The sequence below is a fragment of the Monodelphis domestica genome, chromosome 2 (assembly GCF_027887165.1).
Source record: "Monodelphis domestica isolate mMonDom1 chromosome 2, mMonDom1.pri, whole genome shotgun sequence".
NCBI classification, from domain to species: Eukaryota; Metazoa; Chordata; class Mammalia; order Didelphimorphia; family Didelphidae; genus Monodelphis; species Monodelphis domestica.
The window spans coordinates 156,833,895-156,858,877 of record NC_077228.1 but is presented as its reverse complement, the minus strand read 5'-3'; the positions used below and the strand labels follow the sequence as shown (position 1 = coordinate 156,858,877).

General features: G+C 35.0%; 1 protein-coding gene across 2 annotated transcripts in view; it reads right to left on the bottom strand.

The window, feature by feature from the left end:
• Window positions 1–24,983, bottom strand: part of PCNX2 (pecanex 2) — a 409,779-nt gene that overhangs the window by 290,007 nt on the left and 94,789 nt on the right. For both annotated transcript variants that reach the window (XM_007481607.2, XM_007481606.2), the window contains exons 10-12: window positions 8,078–8,223; window positions 3,226–3,379; window positions 3,094–3,126 (exon numbers count right to left, since the gene is read on the bottom strand). In XM_007481607.2, the coding sequence (XP_007481669.1) occupies window positions 3,094–3,126; window positions 3,226–3,379; window positions 8,078–8,223 (333 nt within the window). The remainder of the gene's footprint in view (window positions 1–3,093; window positions 3,127–3,225; window positions 3,380–8,077; window positions 8,224–24,983) is intronic.

The window sequence follows — 24,983 nt, the reverse complement described above, 5'->3', positions numbered from 1 at the left end:
GTTCCTTTCCCCCTCCGAATCTTTGATTCTATATCTATAAATAGCATTTAAAAAAGAAAATACATAAGCTACAGTTGGAACAACCACATGATTTCAACAGGGAGATCACGTAGCTCTAAGTGTTCTTTATTCTTAGGATGAAGAGATTCATTTTGTCACATCTTGAAGCAGGGGTCCTGTTGATTCATAACCCTCATGCCAAATGTTTGGAATTGGCAGGTGAGCTGCTTCTCTAGTCAATCACATAATCACATGAAAGTTGTAAGAAATGTCATCTTCTGGTTACTAGATTTGGGAAAAGGTCCATTTTGTGTTATTATGTGCGATCTAACAATGAACATTCAAAATACCTTTCAAGGTAATTTTTGTCATCATCAGCTAGAAAATGACAAGGCTAGAAAGAATTTGTATTTTATCTGATTTATATCTGCTGAATTTCTTCACTAGGTGCTAGATATTGCACAGCTAAATAGAACCAAAGATTGCCTCTGTCCTCTAGGAGTTTACAACAGAGACAAGTAAGGCAGACCAGATGTACATATCTAGATTTAGAGGATTTCTTTGTTTGAAGTACGTAGGAGGGAATTCACATTCCTCCCCCTCCTCCAGATTATTGTTATTAGTTGTCTATGACAATTAGGGCAGTTGTGCTTTGAATACAGCGACTCGTGTGTGACTATTTATGATTAAGAATGTAGTGGAACTCTCCATATGCATCATTATTACAAGAACATGCTTAATTTTTTTTCCATTAAAACCCTAAGTTCTTAACCTGGTTTCCTGTAAGTCTGGAATGTTTTCAGTGTTTTTTTTTGTTTAGTCCTAAGACTAAAAGCCATGCAGCTAGGTGGTGCACTGGATAGAGCACCAAGTGTTGAGTCAAGAAAACCTGAGTCCAAATATGTTCACACTTATAAACTGTGTGATTCTGGGAAAGTCACTTAACCCACTTTGCCTCATTTTCTCAGCTGTAAAAATGAGCTTGAGAAGGAAATGGCAAACCCTTCTAGTATCTTTACCAAGAAAACCCATGGCTTCACTGAGAGTTGTACATCACTGAAATGACCAAACAACCTCAACAGACTATTTAACTCTATCTTATGGCATTAAAAGAATAGTCACCAAAAGAGGTATATTATAAACCCACAGAGGAAAGTTAGACACACTAGTTATTCATGTACATCAATACATTGTTGAAGGTAGGAACCCATTGCTTTTGATTCAATATATTGAGTATATTTCCCTCCCTTTTCAGAGGTAGACATGTGGATGTGGAATCCTAAATGTAATACTGGGCTTGGTTGGTGAGCCAGTTTTAGTCAATCAATATTTTTCCTGTTTCCTTTAAAACAGTCTTTGTAGTAACGGATGGTTCTTTGGGTAGGGGAAGGGAGAAATATGGGAAAATGAAAGTTACATTAAAAAAGATATAAATACATGTTTTTATAAAAAGATTCAAAATTTTTAAGAAAAAGTCAGACATTCAGGAAATGGATGCTTTTTACTAAAACAGTAGTTCTCATATTAAACCCCTTCCCTCAAGTCATCCCTGGAGGTGACACTAACTCCAGTGTGATCTTTCAAGAAATAAGAATTCATTGAGGCAGGATAATGGATAATTTGGGACTTACAGTTGGCTTGAGTGATGAATTTAAGAAATGCATATCTCTATCCATTTTTACCTAACCCATATTTCTGCTGATAATCACAACAATCCATTCTTAATACCCTAATTATGCTGCTTCTGCTTGTCTTGACATTCAGTCTCTAGAATAAAAGCAGTTGTATTATATGTAAACCAATTACAGGGAACAGGCAGATTTAACAAGAAGGAAACATATCATGTGATCATCCAATCATATGCTTTTTCCTTAATTACAATGAGAGAAACATTAGTTACAGCAGATTTAAAATCAATTCTAAATCCTAGTGATGAATTTTAAAACCAGAATAGAGTGGGTCATGCTTTAATTCGGGATGGTTATTTCAGAGGCTCATGGGAATGTAAGATAACAAAGGGCGGGGGTTGTTTAAATAGTAGAGATTTTGAACTGCCTATCTGCCTGGCTCAACAGTGAACTAGCTGGGCAGGGAATATGACTGGCTATATTCCATAGCATATGGATATATGGATATGGACAGCATCTGATAAAACAAAAAAAAAAACCCAACATATATACAAGAAACAATTTTAGCTTTAAAAAACTAACACAGCTTTTGCTCCATATAATTGAGCTTAGAAAGCTCCACTATCATCTATAAAATGAACATATCTGTCCTAAATAACTCAGAAAGCTGTTGTGAGGATCAAATGAGATAGATTTGAAAGTACTATGAAAATTAAAATATAGGGCATTATTTTATGATTGATTTACAATAGTATAATACAGTCATATATCTTTTGTATCATACTTTATAGTACCATATAATAATTATAACATACATTATATATTATTCAAATGTAATATTCAATAATTATGAGGCTACAGTAAAATAATGGGCTCAAAAGTAGGCAATAAGGAGAGGGATGTCTCATGTAAATTTAGACCAGCATTTTCTGTTTGTATAACAAGAAAAGATTTTAGCTTCTTCCCATATAATTTGCCTGACTGTGAAACCAGGAAATGGTGATAGTGAAGCCTTGGATGGCTATTACAAGCTCATCTTTCTCCATATGAAGGACTCTCACTGACCTCATAAATATTCTTACAGCATGGAGAACCTTCTGCCAGAAGAGGCATGGGAATATTAATGGCTTCCTCTTTGTCCCTTAGCCATTGTCAGTTTCACCTGGGCAGAGGGAAAATGCGGGAAACTGGGCAATTAAATGTGAAGGAAGAAGAATCAAGTTTCATCGCTCCATCTATCCACTCATTTGCCAAAGAAACAAAGCTTTTTACATATTGGACCCAGGAAACATTTGTTGAATGACTACAAGAGGCTAAGCATTTCCCAGAGGCCCTCTGTAATACTTTAATTTGACATCATCAAAACCTTTTTGACATAATTACATTCTTCAAGGTGAATACTTTGGGGTTTTGTCCTTAGTGCAAATGGACAAAGCAAATTATTTGTCTGTGTTTTGACACTTACATGTATTGGTGAGGCAGGGTCAGGCTGAACACTCTAAAACACAAATCAGAAGTGTCAGTGAGATCATCTGATGTTTTAAATTACATACATGCACAAGCACATTGACCTGATAAGAAATAGCTTTGGTCTTGCCTTTAAAAGGGAATACTGGCAACTAGCCATGACGAGGCAGAAGAGCAAGAGCCATACATCTTTGCAGAAGCCTTGGTTCAGTGTTAGAAATCCAAGTAGAGACACCAGGATGATTAGAAAAACAGCAAATATATTTTCCTTAATGTCTTCAGTTCTATGAAAAGATAAAAATAAAGGGAAATGTAAGCCTCTCCTTTAAATACACCAAAAACTAGTATATGCTTCTGAAGATATTAAAAGTCAAAAACTGTTACCACTCAACTAAAAAATTTAAGCTCTGTAAAGGAAGAGAACAAGAATTTATGAAGTTATGACTGATTATGTCAGGTATTGTGCAACTGACAATTATTATTTTATTTGATCCTCACAACAATCCTGCAAGGCAAATGCTATTATAACCATTTTACAGATAGAGAAATTGAGGCTAATAGAACTAAGTGACTTGCCTGGAGTCAAACAGCTAGTATGATTCTAAAGCAGGTCTTTAACTCAGGTCTTCCAGATTGCAGACCTAGCACTCTATCCACTGTACCATCTACCTGACGTAAATAGCTTGGAAATTTTATTCTATTTTATATAGATAGGGAACAGACAGGTAGTATAGCACCATAGAGAGTTCTGGCTTTGGAGTCAGGATAACTTGAGTTGAAATTTGACCTTACACTTTTACTGTGTTATTCTGGATGAGTCACTTGAGTTTTCAGTACTAAACTAAAACTATTATTTACAGATAAGTGCCAATCAGGTAATGAGTTTCTACAAAGAGTTCTCATTGGTGTGGGAAATTCATCAAAGGTAATTTGACTGTAATGAATTCCTTAGAAACTTAAAGAGTAAGTGATTTGTTTGCTGTCCCACAGCTAACGTGAATTAGAGGCAGGATTTTATCCCAGGTCAAAGGATCATAGGTCTAGAATAGAAAGGCATATCAGAGGCTACCTAGTTCAAATCTCTTGTTTTACATGTGAAAAATGAAGGCCAAATAAATTAAATTATTTTCCCGAGTTTAGACAGGTAGCAAGCATCAGGAGCAGGATTTGAGCCCAGGTTCTCTGACTATAGAGCTTTTTTTCATCGTACAATGTCCTCCTGACCAAGGATGTGCTATTTTGGAATTCCTTACATTAATTTAATCACAGGAGACATGAGTGTGCATGCATGCACTCACACACACACCAAATGTGGTTAGGATACCCCTTTGCAAACACACACACACACACTCACACATATATATACATGTATATGTACATATATACATATGTATTGTTAAGGAACACAACTTGTATGTTTCTTTGTATCAACTCCAATTAATGTGGTTAATGAAATCCTCTGAGCTCTGATATGTTTATCAAGTAAGAATATCACTTTGATTGAATTATTGAATCAATCAATCAAAACTATAAAATTGGAGTGAAAATTACTAGATATATCTATACATTTTTCAAAAACATAGCCTAGATTTGAAGTAATCCTTCATGAATTGGGAAGGAGTGAAGTGTTTCTATCTATTGGATGACATCAGATGACCAAATGCATTAGAATTGATAGAAATATTTATACTTTTGGACTTCTGTATAATCAGTAAAGAAAGTATTACTTCAAGCTTTGCATTAACTGTGTTGGCAGTATTATGAGAAGGCAGACCCTTTGAGCCTGTCCTAGGAGCCAGGAAAATATGAGAGACAGTGAGTGAGCCCAAAGGAAGTGTCACATTTCTCACACCCTTCCCTCCCCTTCAAGACATTATCCATGTCTTGCAGAGACTGGGCCAATAACAATGGATCCCAGATGGAACTTGAGAGAGGATAAAATAGACACACTGAGGGAAAGCAGCTTCAGCTAGTGTGATCTATCTCTTTGGGATAAGAGAAATGCAGTTTCCAGACTATATACAAATGTCCCGACCCTCAGGGACCAGCAGAGACCTACACATAACTCAGGAGAATTACCAGCACAGATAAAAAGGACTTCCCAAACCAGTAGCTGTGAGTCACCCTTAGATCACATATGTTTGTTAAGCCTGAGCTCACTTTCCCCTGCATCATATATGCACTCGTAGAAAAGAACATCAAAGATTTTGGGGGGTAGGGGGGATGAGTAAGAGCGATATTTCTGTACCAACAGTTTTATGACATGATCTCAGTAAATATCCTTTCCTGAAAGCTAAATCTGGGAGGTGACAATCCACGAGATGCATATTACTATGGGCTCATGATAGTACTGAAATACCCCTCAAACACGAATACTCTTGAATCTTAAAAAGAGAAGTAATCAACTTCTCTTTGTGAACTTAGTCTACCAATTTAAGGGAGATTTGGGAAGTAGCTTCAGGTCTATATGCAATTAACCCAGCAGATATCTTGTATGCATGTAATCTCTCCCATTAGGCTGTAAACTCCTTGAGAGCTTGAACGGTTTTTACCTTTCTTTTTATCCCCAGCTCTTTAGCACAGTACCAGGGCACGTTATAAAATAATTCTTGACTTGATTGACTCCAAAAACTGGTATTCTTTTCCACTGCACTACATTGACTAAAGCTCTGAAGGTTAGAAACATTAGAGATTTTCCTTTGTAAAGGTTTTTTTTTAAACAAACAGGCATTAATTTTAAAATAAAATGTATCCTTTCTGCTTTATACATTTTCTAAATGACATAAAAATTCCTATGTAGATGAAAGATTCTGGCTGGTTATGTGAATATTGAAAAATGTAAAGTTAATAAGGAATGAACATCATATGCTTACAAAGAATGTTCAAACAAAATATATTATCTAGGATTATCAGTTAAGTGTTAAACTTTCCTTTTAAGGGAGTACCTCTTGGGAAACAGTATTGCTAAAAGGGACCATTGTCATTCCATTCTCTGACTTTTCAGTACTGATATTTACAGTCTTAATTTTGCAATAATATATATATGTTTATATATCTACAAATATATATTTAGTTTTTGATCACAAAATGAAATATTACTAAAAAGAGTAGTCACTAGGGGAAATGATACAACTGAGCTAACATTTAGCCTTTACTGTACAGCTTCATGTTTGGTATTTAATGATGAAATCTTAGCATTTCACTGGTTAGATTTTAGTAATAGCACCATATGTTTGCAAAACAGTACTATAATCAGGACACCAATTTATTCATACTAGATTATTTTACATTGATAATACTGTCCTTTCCACACTTTGATGTAGAGAATAAAAATAATTGAAACATTAAGCTATCTTCTACTCTACCCTAAATTATCATCACCATTATCAGAAGCTGAATCTAGAACTAGGTGAGAAGCCAAATACTGTTCTAGGAAATCCTCAAAAAAAAGTCAAGAGGAAAGCTAAACATCTGGTTGATTTACAGAGTAACTTTCTCCAGACCACGCCATGCCTTTGTCCTCTTTAAGCAAATAGGAAAAATAAAGTGGAAGAGCTGGTGGTAGTGGTTCTCCTCCTCCTCCTCCATCACCTCTTTCTCGACTTTTACTTTCTCCTCTACTTTTTTGAGTTTTCTTCTCCTCTACTTCCTCTTTTTCCTCTTTTGCTTATTTCTTTTCCTCCTCTTTATTCCTTCTCTTCTTTATTATCATCAACAACAAGCAATTTCATAAATGCTAACTATATGTCAGGCACTGTGCTAACCACCAAGGAATAATTAAAAAAAAAAGAAAATAAACAAAAAACCCAAGGCATGCTCCCTGACCCTAAGAAATTCATATGCAATAACTTGTATGTACAAGATCCATAGAATGTAAATGGAAAGAAATCTTAGATAAAAAAAATAGGTAAACAATTATGTACATACAAGGTAACTTGAGTTTGTTCACTAAACTTGCCAACATTGTTGCCTTTCTATTTCCCACTTTGAGCAACAGGGTAGAGGGGATAAAAGAAAAGAGGTGAACCAATGTGAAAAAGGTAAAAGGAAATTTTAGAATCTTCTCAGCTGCATCATCTCAAAAGGGAGGCAGCAAATTTAAGGCTGTCCCCCTAAACTAGAGTAATATTTCCCCTAGTTCACAGGCCTTCTCACCCTTCATCCTATATCAAGAACTTCTCTTTATGGCATGTTGCTGGGTTGCCAATTTTTTTCAAAAGTTTTTGAAAAAATGTGTGAACCAGTGGGTAACTAGGTGGTTCAATGGACAGAGAGCCAGACTTGGAGATGAGAGATCCTGGGTTAAAATCTGGTCTCAGGCATTTCCTTAGTTGTGAAACCTTGGGCAAGTCACTTAACCTTCATTGCCCAGCACTTACCAATATTCTGCCTTAGAACCAATATTGCTAAAATGGAAGATAAGTGTTTACAAATTTTTTTTTGTAAAATATGTGAACCAATCTTTAAGACCTCACAGGCTCAGAAGCTAAACCTGGAACTACATGAAGAAATACAGGCTGCTCAGAAAAGAAAAATCCTCAGAAAAGCCAAAGTTAAAACTCACAGTCTGATTGTGAAATTGTGAAAACTCACAAATGATATGGAGCATTTTTTATCAGATCACTTGAAGCCCTTTACCCTCTTTTTACAAATGGAGAAACCAAGACCTAAAAGGTGCACAGGATTATTTCTGATTAGAAAGTATTCTAGATTATCACTGAAAGACCAAACTACCAATTGCCCAAAGTGATTCTAGAAGTACCATTCCCAAATATCCTGCACTAATCACTAAACCATATTATTTCTTGTTTTCATGATCTTTTTGCCTAGATATCAAGTGTCTAAAAAAAAAAGGAGGCATATAATTTTAAAATATTCCTGGGGTTCCCAGCAGTGTCTAGAATTTTTCTCTTAAATGGGGTGCAACTCTATACTACCTATTGGGTGCCTCTGTTGTACATCAGCATGAGCAGGGGGCTTACCTATCCAGCAGTGCCAACAAGGTAAGCCGATCATACCAGACTTTAATCCACTTGCCAGGAAAAATGATAAATTTATAGAACTGATCTCGGTTAAATTTTTTGGGGGCTGAGGAGCATGAAGACTCTTCCAGGTCTTGGCTCAAATGCTTTTACATACAAAAGAAACAAAAAAGAGAATTTAATGTTGACATTATTGTTATGATCAGAAATTCAAACTTTAAAATGTGAAAAACAGATGTTCAGTTTCAGAGTTTCTATAAATGTGTTCATAAAAAATAGGGTAAGAGCAAGGTTTTGACTGATGGGGTGGTATTTCTAACAATGCAACTGATTTTCTGTAGACTTAAGATATATACCTAAAATTACGCCAATAATGTATCATATACATTTACTACTGCTAATTAAAGACAGAAATTCCAAACAAAAGCAATTTTGTATAAAAGGAAAATATGGCAAGAGAATATTTTCAGGACTTACTTTAGAAATACAGCAACATATATATACATATATATATATCAACATATTTCAATGCTTTAAGGATCTGTGATTTTGTCAGTAAAGGCACTATAACCAACAAAACTTTTCCAGGATGGTAGGACCCAGAGACTAGGTACTTTCTGGTGTATCCTCCCATAACTTAGTTAGCTACACACTGGAATGAACCAGTGCTGTAAAAATGGAGTTAATGTTCAGTGGAGATAATAAAAAAAAACAACTTCAAAGCCTAATTGGAAAAAAAAAAACATTTAGTTGATATATAATCAATAAACAAATATTTATTTAATATCTACCCTGTTCTAAGTACAAGGCACTGTGGACATAAATATAAAAATGAGTTAAAGGAACTTCAATTTCTTGGAATTTCAAGGAACTTTAATTCCATTGGGGGGGTTACAACATATTTACCAATAAATATATGAGAGTGGCAAAAAAATACACAGAAATATGACAGATTACATATATGTATTACTTTAAGGCTGAAAAAGTGTTTTTTTCCCCCTACAGTCCTGCAAAGTAGAAAGTATAAGCCTTAGCCTCTCTAATCAACCATCCTCAATTACCTTCTGGACATATTGAAACAGACAATTTGTAAGCATCTCAAATTCAACATGTACCAAACAAAACTGATTAACTCTTCTCTCTTCCTAACTATTTTATTATTATGAAAGGCACCATCCTCCTCCTAATCACCATAGGCTGCAGTCTTGCTGTCATCATTAACTTCTCACTCTCACTCCTCATAGCTGCTCTATTGTAAATCTTGTCATTTCTACCTTCCCAGCATCTCTCCCATACAGACACACTACATAGTTATTATGTTATTTCATATTGCCTCTCCACTGGAAGGCCTTTTTACCAGTTTGGTTAGGGAAGAAGGGAAGGGTAAATTAACAGTAAAAAAAACTCACTGTGTCTAAGAATTTTACAAATATCTCACAATAACCCTGGAAGGTAGATGCTATTATCATATTCTTTTTACAGCTGAGGAAACCGAGCCATACAGAAGTAAAGCAATTTGCTCAAAGTCGTACAGGAAGTATCCAAAGCTAGATTTGAACTCGGGTCTTTATTCCAGGTTCAGTGCTCTACCCACTGCACTGCCTAATTATCAGAAGTCAGTTCCAAGTTTCTCTCTGTTCCAACCCATCCTTTATTCTGCTACGAAAATGATTTTTTTCTTTTAAAAATGTTTTATTTTTCCCAATTACATGTACAAATTTTAAATATTTATTTTTAAAACCTTTACCTTCTGTCTCAGAATCAGTACTGAATATTGGTTCCAAGGCAGAAGAGTAGGAAGGATTAGGCAATAGGGGTTAAGTGATTTGTCGAGGGTCCTACAGCTAGGAAGTGTCAGAGATCAAATTTGAACACAGGACCTCCCATCACTAAGACTAGTGTTTGAGCTAACTACCTATTTAACTTTCATTTAAAAAAATGAACTCCAAATTCTTTCCCTTCCTCCCTCCCTTCTTCTTTCATTAAGAATGAAAGCAATTTGATATAGGTTATGCATTTGCAAAGATACAGAACAAATTTCTATATTAATCATGTTGTGAAATAAAACTAATCCGAAAATAAACAAAAAAAATAGAATAAAATGATGCTTCAATTTTCATTCAGACTTCATCAAAACTTCCTCTTAAGATGTTTAGGATTTTTATCAGGATTCCTTTAGAATTGTCTTAGATCATTGTATTCCTGAGAGTAACTAAATCCTTCACAATTGACAATCATACAATATTGCTGTTGTATACAATGTTCTCCTGATTCTGCTCACTTCATTTTGCATCAGTTGATGTCTTTCCAATCTTTTTCTGAAAATGTACTGCTTATAATTTCTTATAACACAATGGTATTCCATCACATTAATAAATCACAATCTGTTCAACCATTCCCCAATCAAGGGGCATCCTCTTAAGTTCCAATTTTTTGCCACCACAAGAAAAAAAGTTGCTATCAATATTTTTTTTACATATGGGTACTTTCTTTTAGCTCTTTGTAATACAGACCTAGTAGTGCTATTGCTAAGTCAAAAGGTATTCATAGATTTATAGACCATTAGGCACAATTCTGAATTGCTCTCCAGAAGGGCTAGATCAGTTCACAATTCCACCAGCAGTGTATTAGTGTCCCAGTTTTATTACATCCCCTCCAACATTTATCATTTCTCTTTTCTGTTGTATTAGCCAATCTGATTGTGAGTGTAATCATATCTCAGAGTTGTTTTAATTTGTATTTTTCCAATAAATAATAATTTAGATTTATCTAGTTCTGAGAGGAGAAGGCTAAAATCTCCACTAATATAATTCTTTTATCTGTTTTCATCTATAACTCCTTTAGCTTTTCCGTTAAAAATTTAGATGCTATGATATTTGGTACATATAGTTTTAATATTGATAATTCTTCATTATCTGATATGTTTCCCATCTCTGCTTATATATTGTCTGTCCCCTGCATACCTCCTCCTTCACCTCTGTCTACTGGTTTCCTGGGTTTCCTTAAATGCCCAGTTTAAACTCAGCATTCTACAGAAGTCCTTCCCCTTTAGATTATCTTTCATGAACACTTTATGGGTTTTTTAATCTAGTTATTTAACATGTTATCTTTCCCATTAAAATGTAATCTCCCAGAAGGTAGTGACTGTTTTCACTTGCTTTTTATCCACACTGCTTACAGAGCCTGGTAAATTGTAAGTGCTAATTAATGTTTGTTGATTGAGAAGTATGACTCACTTTAAGAAACTTTAATACAAAAAAAAAAGAATAAAACAGATAAAAGTATGCAATGAGATTCAGATTGCCAAGAGCTTCAATTTCTTTGTTTTAAAAATAGTTGAAGTAGATGGACTTTCTAAGTCTACTAATACCCCAGAATTCTAAGAGATCTTTTCATTACAGGAAGTTTTCTTCCTTATTCAAGTAATGAGTTGCCCAAGTAGGTAGCTAAAATGTGTATATCTATTGCCTCAAAGTATGCTTTTGCTCAAAATCAGTCATTAAATTAGGTTAATGCTAAACAAGGGCAGCAGGTAGGTGGAGCAATGGATGGAGTGCCAGGGCTGGTATCAGAAAGACTCCTCTTCCTGAGTTCAAATCAGGCCTCCGACTTTAATAGCTGTGTGACCCATTGCAAGTCACTTAACCCCATTTACCTCAGTTTCTCATCAGTCAAATGAGGTAGAGAGGGTAATAGCAAACCACTCCAGTACTTTTGCCAAGGAAACTTCAAAGGGCATCACAAAGAGTCAGACCCAACTGAAATGACTGAACAACAAAATGCTGAACAGAGATATAGGAAGAGCTAGAGAAATGTCAACCTCCTAAAAGATAGTGTTGGCACATTTCATGGTGAGATGGTACTATAGGGACTCTCAAAACACTGGATGCAGTAATAGAAGTAAGCAATAATATCTGGGACAAATGACTCCATTTTTCTGACCTTGGACTTCCCAACTTTATATTGGAAATAAAAAACTAATATATATGATGAATCATAATGAAAAAAAATGCTTGAAATGAGCTCTGAACTATAGTAATCACCCCATTTAAAAAAAGTTGATTTTGTAAATAATAAAAATATATTATTTTAAATACTATAACTCATATTATATTAACCTCTATGGATAGAAATAATACTAAAATATATTAACTACTTCTCTGATTCTTAAATGAAATGTATTGAATTCAATTTGATATTTTCTTAATGCCTGATATTAATCACTCTGAATGTCAGCTACTTTTTTTTTTTGCTACACTCTGGAAATATCTCAGAACTTTTTGTCTCTACCCTTAGTACCCCCAGATCTCTATAGGTTTTTGTTTGGCTTTTAAGGAAAGCCTTTCTATGTAGAATATAAGCTCTTTGTGGGCAGAAATTGTTTCATTTTGTCACTGTCACCAGCTCTTAGCAGAGTGACTCCAATATTTATAAACACTTAAAATTTTGTGTTGAATTAAATTTGCTTTATTGCTGTCAAAGAGTCAGCTGTTATTTCTGCATGCTGTTGAATTACATGCTCTAATTTTAATTTCTTATTTCTGATCTTCAGTACACTAGAATAAATATGAAAACTTGCTAGAATTTCAAGAAAATAAAAGTTAATAGGCTCTGAATGATGTACTAAGAGTCTTTGATGTGAGCAAATTATATGAATTGTTTTTTTAGTAGTGACAGTTATTACAACTTCTCAGAGATGTTTACTTTCAGATTCTCTGTTATTTCCTAGATATATGAAGTTGTGGAATATGTGAACTCTGTGTGAGTGGTTATTTATTTCACTTAGATAGCATAGCTGAATTTGAAGTCAGAAAGATCAGAGTTTCAACCCTGCCTCAGAGACCTGCTAGCTGTATGTCCCTAAACAATTTATATTATTATCATCACAATCTATACTTATATAGTGACTTGAAGTTTTAAAAGTATTTTTATAATTACTATCTCATTTTATCCTTGTTACAACCCATGGAGGTAGGTGCTTTTATTAAAATAAGAAAGACTTAAGCAGACAGGGATTAAATGACTTATTCAGGGTCACAGAACTAGAAAATATCTGAGGATGAGTTTAATTTCAGTTCTTCCAGACACTAGATCTATCTACTATAGCATCTCAGTCTCAATTTCCTCATCTCTAAAAGAAACAATCAAAGCAATTACCATTCAGGATTATAGTGAGGATCAAATGAGATAATATGTAAAGCATTTTGAAAATTTTAAAGTGATAGATAACTGTTAGCTTTTGATAATTCTTTTATTGACAGAAAGATTTAATATAGAAATATAATACAGTCAAAGTTCAGTTATCTGGGATACAATTCTCAGGATCCTCAGGTTTCTGTGATAGCTCTGGCCCCAGAAGTAGAGGCAGGAGATAAGAAAGTGTTAAGACATATCTCCCAAATGTCTTTGTAAGCAGAAGCACTTCGAGTGCCAAGAAATACATGATAACAGCTGACAAGAGCCTACAATTTTAATATCATGTTAGATATGCTGTGATTGGTGAGTTACCTGAATAAAAGAAAAGGAATTCTCTGATTGACTGGTGTTGCCTACAAAGGTCAGCCTTTTTATGCTGAAAAGCATGAAGAAGTGACAAGTGACCAAAGAAACTAGAACAAAGAAAAGCAAAAAAAAAAAGAAGAAGAAGAGGAAGAAGAAGAAGAAGGAAGGGAGCAACAGATGCCAGAAATGAAAACATCCGTAGTTGTGGCAATTAAGAGGAGTGACAGGGGCAGCAAGCAGCAGACACTAACTAGAGGGAAAAAGAAACCAGGGGACAAAGAGAGAAGTTAGACAGCTCTTCAATCTGGAAGGGAAAGGGGTTGGTGGTTGAATAACCAGATCTCTGTGCTGTATTTTATTGCTCTCAAAGGCATCATTATGACATGCTGAGGGGATGCTGATCAGAAGAGGTCAGCAACACAGGGCAGGGAAAGAAATTCACAGTATAAAATACAATAGTATGTTGCAGTGATAGCCAAGCAGTAATACAGTAGAACTACAGTGATATAGTAGCCTCCAAAGTGTTTATGTACAAGCAAACTAATGTGTCCTCAAAAACCATATTCTTATACTGATTTCCAAACTCCACAAGTAAAAGGCTAAGGGAAGAATCATAAAAAAAAACATGCTAAAACTTCAGAGAAAATGGACATTGTACATGATTCTAGTTGCCCTCAAATCTCAACTCAAATAGTGTCTCTTGCAATGATGTCTTTCCCAGGTGTTCATGCCTCACTTTGAAAAAAAATTATCATTAAGTGTCACCTCCCTGGATAGAAAGTCAGTGCTATAGGGCAGCAGCTCTCCTTTTTCTTTCTGTGTCCCCCATGTCTATAAATGCTAAATAAATATTTTTAGTTTATTGATTTCTCTACCCCAAATGATAACAAACTTAGGAATTGTTTTGTATTGTTTTTGGATTCCTCCATTGTTTTTTAGATTCCTAAATCAGCTAAATTCAGAGAGGTGCCAAATGTTGAACTCTTCCTAAATCAGAGCCCCTGGACTTTATGACTAGTTCTCAATGAAAAGAGCTGAAGAGTTCCTATCTATAACTGGTATTCATCGAGAAGACAAAATGCTTTTATAATAAAATATAGTTAATTAAGCTCATTGTATTTTCAGAAGGGTAGCTTTGCTAATTCGAAATGAAAGACAACATTCAATGGCTAAAAAAGATAATCCAGCAAATTAGAAAGGAAGAGAGCTAATTTCTGAGCATAGTCTACTCTCTGAACAGTTTTATATTGGTGAAAAAGTCACTCTATATTGACAACTTCTCTTCTGGCAGGGCTCAGCAAATTACGTCTCCTAGGATGTAAGCAGAAAAAACAAATCAGTTTCTTCACATGCTTTTATGTTGCCAGCCCTTTTGGTGTTTGGAAATTTGGAACATTCTAGAATTTTCAAAGATATTAATAATGTATGTGTTGTTTACAAAGTGCAAGTGTATGTATATACCTATATATATATATTATATATATATATATACATACATATACTTGCACATAGAAAGGAAACTTGATTGTTCTATCCCCTTTTCTGCTACATTAAATGAAGAATTATTACCAAAATAATAGCTTTAATTGAGAAAAAGTAGACAGGCCAACAGAAAGTTTTGTACGTTTTTAAAACCATCTTTCTCAATCCAATTTCATTTTGTTGATTGATTCAATCTACAAACCGTAGTTTTATCCAGAACAAAAATATTGTTACAGAAGAAGTTCCATGACAGAGTTGATCATCATTCAGAGACTATACAGGATTTTCAAAAACATTAAAGGCATTATTTCCCCCTCTTTCTTTCCTTTCCTTCTTAAAAAAATCCTGTTGCTTTACAATTAAGGGGACAGCTGGTTGGCTCAGTGGATTGAGAGTCAGGCCCAGAGACAGTAGGTCTTGGGTTCAAATCTGGCCTCAGACACTTCCTAGCTGTGTGACCCTGGACAAATCACTTAACCCTCATTGTCTGGCCCTTACTACTCCTCTGCCTTGGAACCAATACACCGTATTGATTCTAAAATGGAAGGGTAAGGGTTTTTTTAAAATCTACAATTAAGGAGGAATGGTTATGGGGGAAAGGAGAAAACATTATTAAACACCTACTATGTTTCAAGCACTGGGGTAAGAACTTTAGAAATATTATCTTATTTGATCCTCACAACAACTCCAAGAGATAGGCATTATTAGTAGTATCATTTTTCAGTTGGGGAAACTGAGGCAGATAGGGATTAAGTGACTTCTCCAGGGACCCCTAGCCAGTAAGTGTCTGAGAAAGGATTTGAACTCAGGTCTTCCTAACTGCATGTCCATCAGTCTAACCACCTCCCCACCTTGTTGCCTCAATTATATTGGTAGAAATGTTTTCTTCTAGCGATTTGTGGTTTTCAGAATAAGCTCTTCCCTAAGTAGCTTAGAAAATTTTCTTAAAATGCTAAAGAAGCCTCCATGGACAAAAATTAAAAATGGAATAGAATTGTGCTTCCAAGCTGTTAAACATGTGCTTTGTGGGCCTGTGTGTTAGTGATGGAGATATTGAGATATTTTTAATAGTACTGATGAGGCAGATTCCTCAGACAATAGCAAAGATTCTTACAAAAAGTAAGAAATCTACAGGGAGAAAGCAACAGGTGTAGATAACAAAAACTTGGGCTGAACTGTAATGATGATGACAATAATGAGAAGCAGTATGACAGGATAGAGATGGGATTCATCTTAAAAGTCGGGTAGACTTGTCTCTCATGCATGGTGACTGTGTGATCCTGAGCAAATCAATCTCTCAGAGTCTTGGACAACTGTCTGAGGCAACAAATTATAGTCAAATTGCCCATCTACATTGATGGAGAGAATTGTGAGAATGGGAATTACACCTGCCATTGAAATTCCAAGTCAGAAGGAGAAGAGGAATATAATGATGATGATGATGATGATGATGATGATGATGATGATGACGAAGAAGAATCAAACTACAATGTTTTATTAATCATTTGATTTTCATGGATTATATCAAACTATATGTTTCCACTGAAAAATATTTCATGAAATGTTCCTCCAATGATAAAAAAATATAAAAATCCTAATATATGCTAAAGAAATGTAGAGATCAAAGGGTGCAAGCTTGAATATGGAAGGCATATTGAATCATTGGAAGAAGACAGTAGCTACACATAATTGAACTCCTCCATGCCTAAAACATTGATCAAAAAGATATTTAGGAGAAGACTATGAATATATTAAAGGACATATTAGGGGTAGCTAGGTGGCTGAATATATAAAGAGCCAGTCCTGGAGACAGGAAGTCCTGGATTCAAATTTGGCCTCAGATACTTCCAAGCTATGTGACCCTGAGTAAGGCAATTAGCCCCCATTGCCTAGTCCTTACTGTTCTGCCTTGAACTGATGCTTAGTATTAATTCTAAGAAAGAAGGTAAAGGTTAAAAAAAGACATATTGGTATCCTGAAATCAAAGATGAATGAGAAGAACACATGTAGAGCAAGTAAACCTTACACAATACAAGTCATAATTTATACATTAGATGCTATACTGAGTATTGTGACTGATAATGGAAGTAACATAATAAACATTTGTACAATATTAATGAAGAGAAGTTTATAGTACCATTATAGTATCCTAAGGGAGCTACAGAAAAATACTTCCTTGCTAAAAAGAGAATTAAGGGACATTTGTAAAGTATATGATAAATAGAAGTCATGATTCTTTTAGATCAAGCAGACCCCATTTCATGAAGTAATAGTAAAGACTGATAATAGGTTTGTGCTAATGGATTTGTCGAATATAATTGGATGGAACCTATGAAATGTCAAAAATCTGAATGGAATTGAAAGGTACCCCCCCCCAAATCCCACTATAGGTAACATAATCATGAACTTGGACAATATGTTGACACAAAAATATTGGACTAATGATGGTGTCATTTGAGTTTCTTTGTCCAAATGGAAAAGTTTATTATGGCAATTCAGGACCAGGATGTTTCCAGTGGAAATTAAGGAAGGGTTATCTTTACAAAGAAGGTTATACTTCACACTCAGAAAATTAGCAAAGGGAAAAAATATGATAATTATCAATATCAAAGGTTGTGAGGAAAGGCAGATACTCTAAATCATTGTTGGTGGAGCTGTGAATGCAACAATTTTGGTAAAGAATTTTGAATTATTCTGATAGTGACTGAAATATCCATATCCTTTAACCCAGAAATTTCATTGCCCATGCTTAATGAAGATTACTGATAGAAATAATATTTCCATATATTCCAAAATATGCATAGAGGCACTTTTTATGCTAGTAAAGAAATGAAAACAAAGTCATAGAACTTATCTAGGTATCAGTTGTCTCAGTTGTCAAGTGGGGATAATAACGTTTGTCCTACTTATACCATAGTATCTATTTGACAACAAAATGCTATAATAAACAAGGGCTTCAAAAGTAAAGAACACTATCTGAACTGAAACTAGGGAAGATGATTAAGAGGGTATTAAATGAAGAGGAAGGTGAAAACATTTGCAAGCCTTTAGCAGGATGGTAATGTCAGTGATTGGTTCCTAGCTAGCAATAATAATTAGTTTAAATAGGAAGAAACCATGAGTCCTTCATCTATTTCATTATCCTCCAAATTGTCTCTAAAAGTTGCCCTAACCTCATATTTCTAAGTTCTGTTTCTTCCGATAGGATGCTATTTTACCCCAATGGTTTATTTTATATTCATATTCTTTTATTTCATATTCAATTGTTGTGGATTCTCCCTTTTTTCTGATAAAATTTGTTTTTCCTTTCTATTTTTAATCAGTTTAAATAACTACTTTTTTTTAAAACACCCTAAAGTGGTGGAGTTTTTCTTTTTGCTTTCAGTTTTCTTAATCTCTCCTTTGATCTTCAGGATTTCTACGTTGGTCTTTATTTGAGGTCTTTTTATTTGTCCTTTATCTAGTTTTTAAGATTGTATCCTCAATTCATTTATCTGTTCTTTATTTTAATGATAAATTTATTTTGAGATAGCTATTTTTCCTCAAATACTGCTTTTGCTGCATCACAGTATGGTTTTGCCATGATTATTTTCTTTGGTGACATTTTCTATTATTTCTATTTCTTCTTTGATTCACTAATTCTTTAGGATCAATTTATTTAGCTTTTCAATTAATTTTAATTATTTCTCCAAATATCTCTGACTGAATACAATTTTATTGCAATAGGGCACTTAAAGAAAATACTAAATATTTCTGTCTTACATTTGTTTATGAAGTTTTTGTTCTCTAATACTTGGCCAACTTTATATATATATATATATATATATATATATATATATATATATATATATAACTTTTTAAAGGAACCATACAAACTATGTGTATATATATATATAAAAGTGTATATATATATATATATATATATATATATATATTCTCATTTTCTTATTCAGTAATTACCAGGGATCATTTCTCTAATTTCTCTAAATTATCTAAAGTTCTAATTAAATCTTTTTCTCATGTTTTTCTTCTTTTTTTATTTTTTTATTTTTATTTTTAAATCTGAGAGGCATACATTAAACTTCCTCTATTATGATTTTTCTGGGTATTTCTCACTGAAATTAAATTGAATTTTCCTCTAAATATTTAGATACTATGACATTTATAGACTGAATTTCATCCCTGGCTTTTTGGTCATCCTTCTCCTTCTGATCTTTCATCTCCTTTGCCTCATTTTCAATATGGTTAATTTTGGCTTTCAAGACACTATTTCCCATTTCCAGATGATTTATTTTGCTTTTTAAGTTCTCTTCTCAGTTGTTTTCAGCCTCTCTTAATTGTTTTGTGAATTGTATTTTGAGTTCTTCCAAAGCCTGTGGCCAATTAGCTGGAGTTTCTATGTTTTTGCTTGGTGTTCCTTGGGCTTCCTCTGTTTCATTTACTCTTTTGTTCACTGCCTAAATAGAAACTGTCAATTGTAATTTCTTTTTTCTTTTTCTGTTGTTTACTCATATTGCCCCATTCTTTCTCCCCTGTAATTGTCTGTAATCTTGTTCCTTTGATTATGTGCTGAATCTATGAGTTTGGGCTATTGTGTCCTGAAGGGGCTTCTTCTCTGCTCTGGTAATTGGTCAGGTTAGGATGATAGTATTAGGTTGATGAGCTTTGAGGTCAGATCTTCCCCAGCTGGCAGCAGAAGCTAAAAAGGAGCGGGGTCTGTAGTGTTTGCAGTCTTTGCCCTTGGAACTTAGTCAGCAAGGCTCTCAGAGTAGTCTATGGGGGAGGGGTTCTTGGAGCTTGAGTTTCCCTGCTCTCTGAAGGCTTCTTATGTGCCCTATTGATAAGATTAAGCCAGGGAGGAGTTGATCTACAAAGCTGGATGTGCCCTGAGGCCATAAACTCTAGAAGAGGGGGCAAGATGGAGTGTCTTGGCTGCAACTAGGCTGCCTTCTCTGCACTTCTCCAGCTGCCTCCCTGCTGCCTGTGTTCATCTCCCTGAACCTGGCACAGCTGTGCCAGCAAAGTACTACCTCTGGACTAGTGCCCTTGTCTGCCCAGAGATTCCAGCCACCATTGGTGGCTCATAATTGTAGGTGGGGGAGGGGTCCTGGGACCTTACTTCTTCCTTCCCCTTCAACACAAGTGTTCTGGAATTCAGGCTTTGGGGGGGGGGTGTACCTTTAAGTTGAACCCAGCAGGAGGGTTCCCTAGCTCTGTCCTATTGTTAGATTTGGTTTTCAGATCCCTCAAAGCATTCTGTTTTTGATCAGTGAGGAAGGGTTTTGAAGAGGTCTGAACTTTTGCTGCCTCTAAGCTGCCATCTTGACTCCACCTCCTAGTATTTCCTTACTATGTCATTTATAGAGAGACAAATTGATAGGTTGGTACAAAGATATTAATTTGTTATTTATGGTATTTTAAATCATTTCTCCTGTTTATCTTTTTATTATGTTTATTCTGTATTTATTTATTTTTATTGTTCCCTTGTCTAAAATCATGATTGCCACTCCAGCTTTTTAAAGCTGATCTAAAATGTAAAAAACTTTATCCCAGTCTTTTATTTTTAATTTCATAGGAATCTTTGTTTCAAGTTTGTTTCTTATAACCTACTCATGGTTGAATTCTGCTTTCTAATTCTTTCTGTTCTCCTTTGGTATGTGGATTAGTTTATCTCATTCATAGTTCATCTCAGTAATTATTTATATCCTTCTACTTTATTTACCTTGTATATTTTTCCTCTATTTACTGTCTTAGATCTTAATAAAGAAGTGATTGAAAGAAGAATTTGCTTAAATCTACTGATTTATAATTGAGATAATCTGTTTACATTTTTTGCCTCTTTTCTCTCCCTTGCACTAACCCTGATCATACATCTTTATTCTTTCTTTCCTTTTGATCCTTACTTCATACTCTACACTCTGATGTTGGAGTTTGTTTTGTTTATGACTACTTTTTCAATTATCTTGTTCTCTCCTTTGAAACTCTCTTTCCTCTCCCTTTGTCATCACCTATTTCCTTGTTGAGTTTTATGTATTTCTAAACTAAGCTATTTGTGTGTGTTTGTGTGTATACACATATATGCACACATTTTTTCAATTTGTATTTTTCTAGTTTAACTGAAAGTTGGTGTAACATTTCCTCTACTTCTTTCCTCCATGTCTGTATATTCTTTAAATCCCACATTTCTGTTACTTAAGATTATAGAGACCTATCCCCTTCCTCTTCACTGTATTTCTCTTTCCCTTCCATTTCCATTTCCTAATATCATTAGAGCATAAAAACAAACCCCAACATATAATTACAGTTTATTCTATTTAGCTTTGTGAATCTTGAAGACATAAGATTCCAAGAGGATACTTGCTTCTTCTCCTCTTCTTAAAAATGAAACAATTCATTATCATATAGTCCCTTCAAATCAATCAAAGATGTTCATTTTGCAATGTTTTTCTTGATTCAGACTTTCATTTCAAAGTTTCTATTCAGTTCTGTACTTTTCATAAGGAATACTTAGAAGTCCTCTATTTTGCTAAAAGTCTATATCTTTTCCCTGTATGATTATACTCAGTTTTTCTGGATAGATTATTCTAGATTGTAATCCATTATTTTTGGCCTTTTTGAATCCTATTTTCAAAATGCTCAGCTTCTTCATAGGCAACTGCCACATCATATATAAGCTTGACTGTGGCTCTTCAGTATTTGAATTGTTACATTTCAGCTACTTGTAGTAGCCAAAGACAAGTCTTTGACCTGAAAGGTCTGGATTTTGATTATGATATTACTGGGAGTTTTCTTTTCCTCTCTCTCTCATGCATATGTGTGTGTGTGTGTGTGTGTGTGTGTGTGTGTGCATTTGATTTCTTGAAATAGGCTTTCAGAGTTTTATGGTCATGATTTTTAGGTGTTTCATTGAGTCTTGGGTTGTCTCTTATTGACCTGTTTTTAGGTAAATCATTTTTTATTATTTCATTTTGTTTTTAATATTTTTTATTTTGTTTTTCTTATAATATTTCTTTTTGTCTCATCAAATTGTTGTATTCTCTTTAGACTGGTCTAATTTTCAGAGAGTTCAATTCTTGGAAAAGGTTACCAATATCTACTCTAAGCTATTAATTCCCCTTACTACTTTTCCCTTCCTAGTTGTCATTTTCTTTTATATATAATATAATTCCTTCCTTACAGGTATTTCTGTAGTACTTAAGCCAGAGTAGTCTTTTTTGTCCTCCACTCTAAAGTTCTCTTTGGAGTTGTAAAACAACTTGTTCTGAGTTGTTGTTGTTGTTGTTGTTATGTTTCTCCTAATCCAGGTAGTTCTCCATTTTGTTCAGAATCTTCTTTTCTTTACTCATCTATCCAGTATAAGTTTCTGTTCTGGGGTTGTGGCTTGGGTCAGAACCTGATGCTTCCCACACTCTTGAATGATATGGGAAGAACTTGCTTCATACTGAAGACGGTGGTAAAAAGTAGGCCCTATTTATGGCAAAATTCCTGAGTTTTAGGTTATGGTCACAGTGGTTTAACTTTTGTTTTCTATACCTCTTTTTTCCACAGTTCCAAATTCTGGAGTTGGTTCTGTCTACTGATATAAACCTGACAGTCCTCAACAAGATGCCATTCATTGCGCAGCCCTCTTGTAAGACCTCAAGTGCTTTGCTTCCCAGGTATTGCCTTAGCCTTTTCCCTTGCTCTGTTTATAACATGAGCTGGCAATGTATTGGGATTCCTGGGTGCTATTATTCTCTTAGGTTGTCATCTACCCCTATCTCTAGATGGAGGGTGGATGATATTTGTAGCCCAAGAACTGCTCTGGCCCTGTTTCCTGCAAGGGGTCCTTACTGATTCCACTCTCTTCCACCTACCTTGGCTTTTCTCCACTTAGATTTTCTACACTATTTTGACAGTCTTTCACACAGTCCTAGACTTGATGGAAAACCTTATAGCTATCTCTAATTGCTTTTCCTTACCATTATTCCTTCTGGTTAATTTTTAGCACTTTATTTTCTGTCTTTATGGGAGATCTGGCCTCCTCTATTTCCTAACAAATTTCTATCTTCTCAAGGACATATTATTAAAATTAATCTATTAAAGATATAACTTATCATGAGAAATAGACTTTCTTAAATTCAAACATTGAATTAAAATTTTTGTCTAAAATATTATATTTTCTTTAAAAAGGCTTTCTAAAGGCATAGTTCTATAAGTAAATATTTTCCCTTTGTAACATGAGAGGTAGTATGACATACTAAATTGTTTATAGTTTATGTTCATAAACAATAAAATTCCAAAGTCTGATACCAATAAATTGTCATTCTACAATTCCCTCTGCCAACTCCAAAAGCTTTTCTTTGCCATCATTGTGACCTCAAATCTTTCCCACACTTAGTTATTTCTCAAGCCATCACCACTGCAATGTCTCAACTCTGTTCCATTTCCTCTCTTGATCTATTAGTGATCCAGCTCAACTCTACAACATCCTGTTTTCTCCAATCCCTTACCACTATCCTATTCTTGATCTTAACTCGTCAAGCCTCAATCTTGAGTTACTTCCATCATCTTCTAGCTTTGGGCTTACTCAAGTATTGCTGAATAGAGCTGCAGTAAATTATTCAACCATGCTGACTGGATCTTGAAAGATAAGAGACATTCTACATCGAGGAGAGAACAGTCTCTGAGAGAGACAAGATGAGGAGAGTGTGAGGGAGTAGCAAGAAGAAAAAAACAGAATTCTAGGAGAGAATCAGAAGCTTGAAGATCCAACTGGCAACTTCACTTCCAGCTGGGAACCAGAGGAGGGAGGTGGATTCCCTGAAGCTGGGAAGGAGCTTATTTCTTTGGAGATCTACCTTCTGAACAACTGAATATCTCCAATAAAACTCTCAGTGACAGCAGTCTAAAATCCTCAGTGGGATTGTGGATTGGGACTTTCGAAAGGAAAAGGGCCAGACAATTTTTCTAGGACTTCTCTCTTTCTCTCTCTCTCTTACCTGTCCCTGGACTTACATTTGCAAGACTTAGCTTTAGAGTAGGGACTAAAAGGTAGTTGGCAAGAAAAAAGGGTCAAGGTTGAGAAGCCTTGAACCCCCAAAATTTGGAGGGCCAACCTGCTAGAGGGGACAATCTCTAGGGCTTCCCTGGTTACCCACTTCCCTACCTGATATCCTTGCCACCTCTTCCTGCTTGAACCCAAAAAATTAGCTGAAGTTTAAGATTTAGGTCTGGGCCAGTCTCTAAACAGCATAGTTAAGGGGATTGAAGATTTGGGGAGGGTCACACCTCTCCCCAAAGTGGGGTTGAATTCTAGATACCAGTGATCCAAGATTGCCTGACCCAAGGAACTGACATCTTTCCTTGGCAATTGAGTAGTCCTAAGACACTGAAAGGGGCTGACAGTTAATGTCCCTAAGAGAAGCAGAGGCATAAGAAATCATCTTGCCTCTCAAGGATAGATTGGATCTCAGGAGCCCTGGGCTCCTCTGAGGGAGACATCTTGCCATCTCACTGAGGCATTCTCTCTCCAGTCCCCTGTCCTCCATCTCAAAGAAAATATCACTGGAGAGACATACTCCCTTCTCAAAGGGACATGATTTGGCTTATCTCCCCTCATAAGGAAGGAAGAACAATCTCTTCACTCTCTCTCACCCCTATTCCTTCTTTCTCCCCATCATCATCTTCTCTTCTCCAAAATCCCTCCATTACAGTCTACATAAATTTATACTACATAATCTCTACTGGACCCTCAATGAAGCAAGGAAATCATTTTATACTTCCTCCATTGAATCATTTCTATCTTATTAACATATCTCTTATACTTTTCTCTGACACTGCAAACATCTATTGCAGACTCTCAGTACCTTACACCAGGATTATTATAATGCACTGCTGGTTCATCTCCCTTAAGTTTATCCCCATTCAAATCTATTCTCAA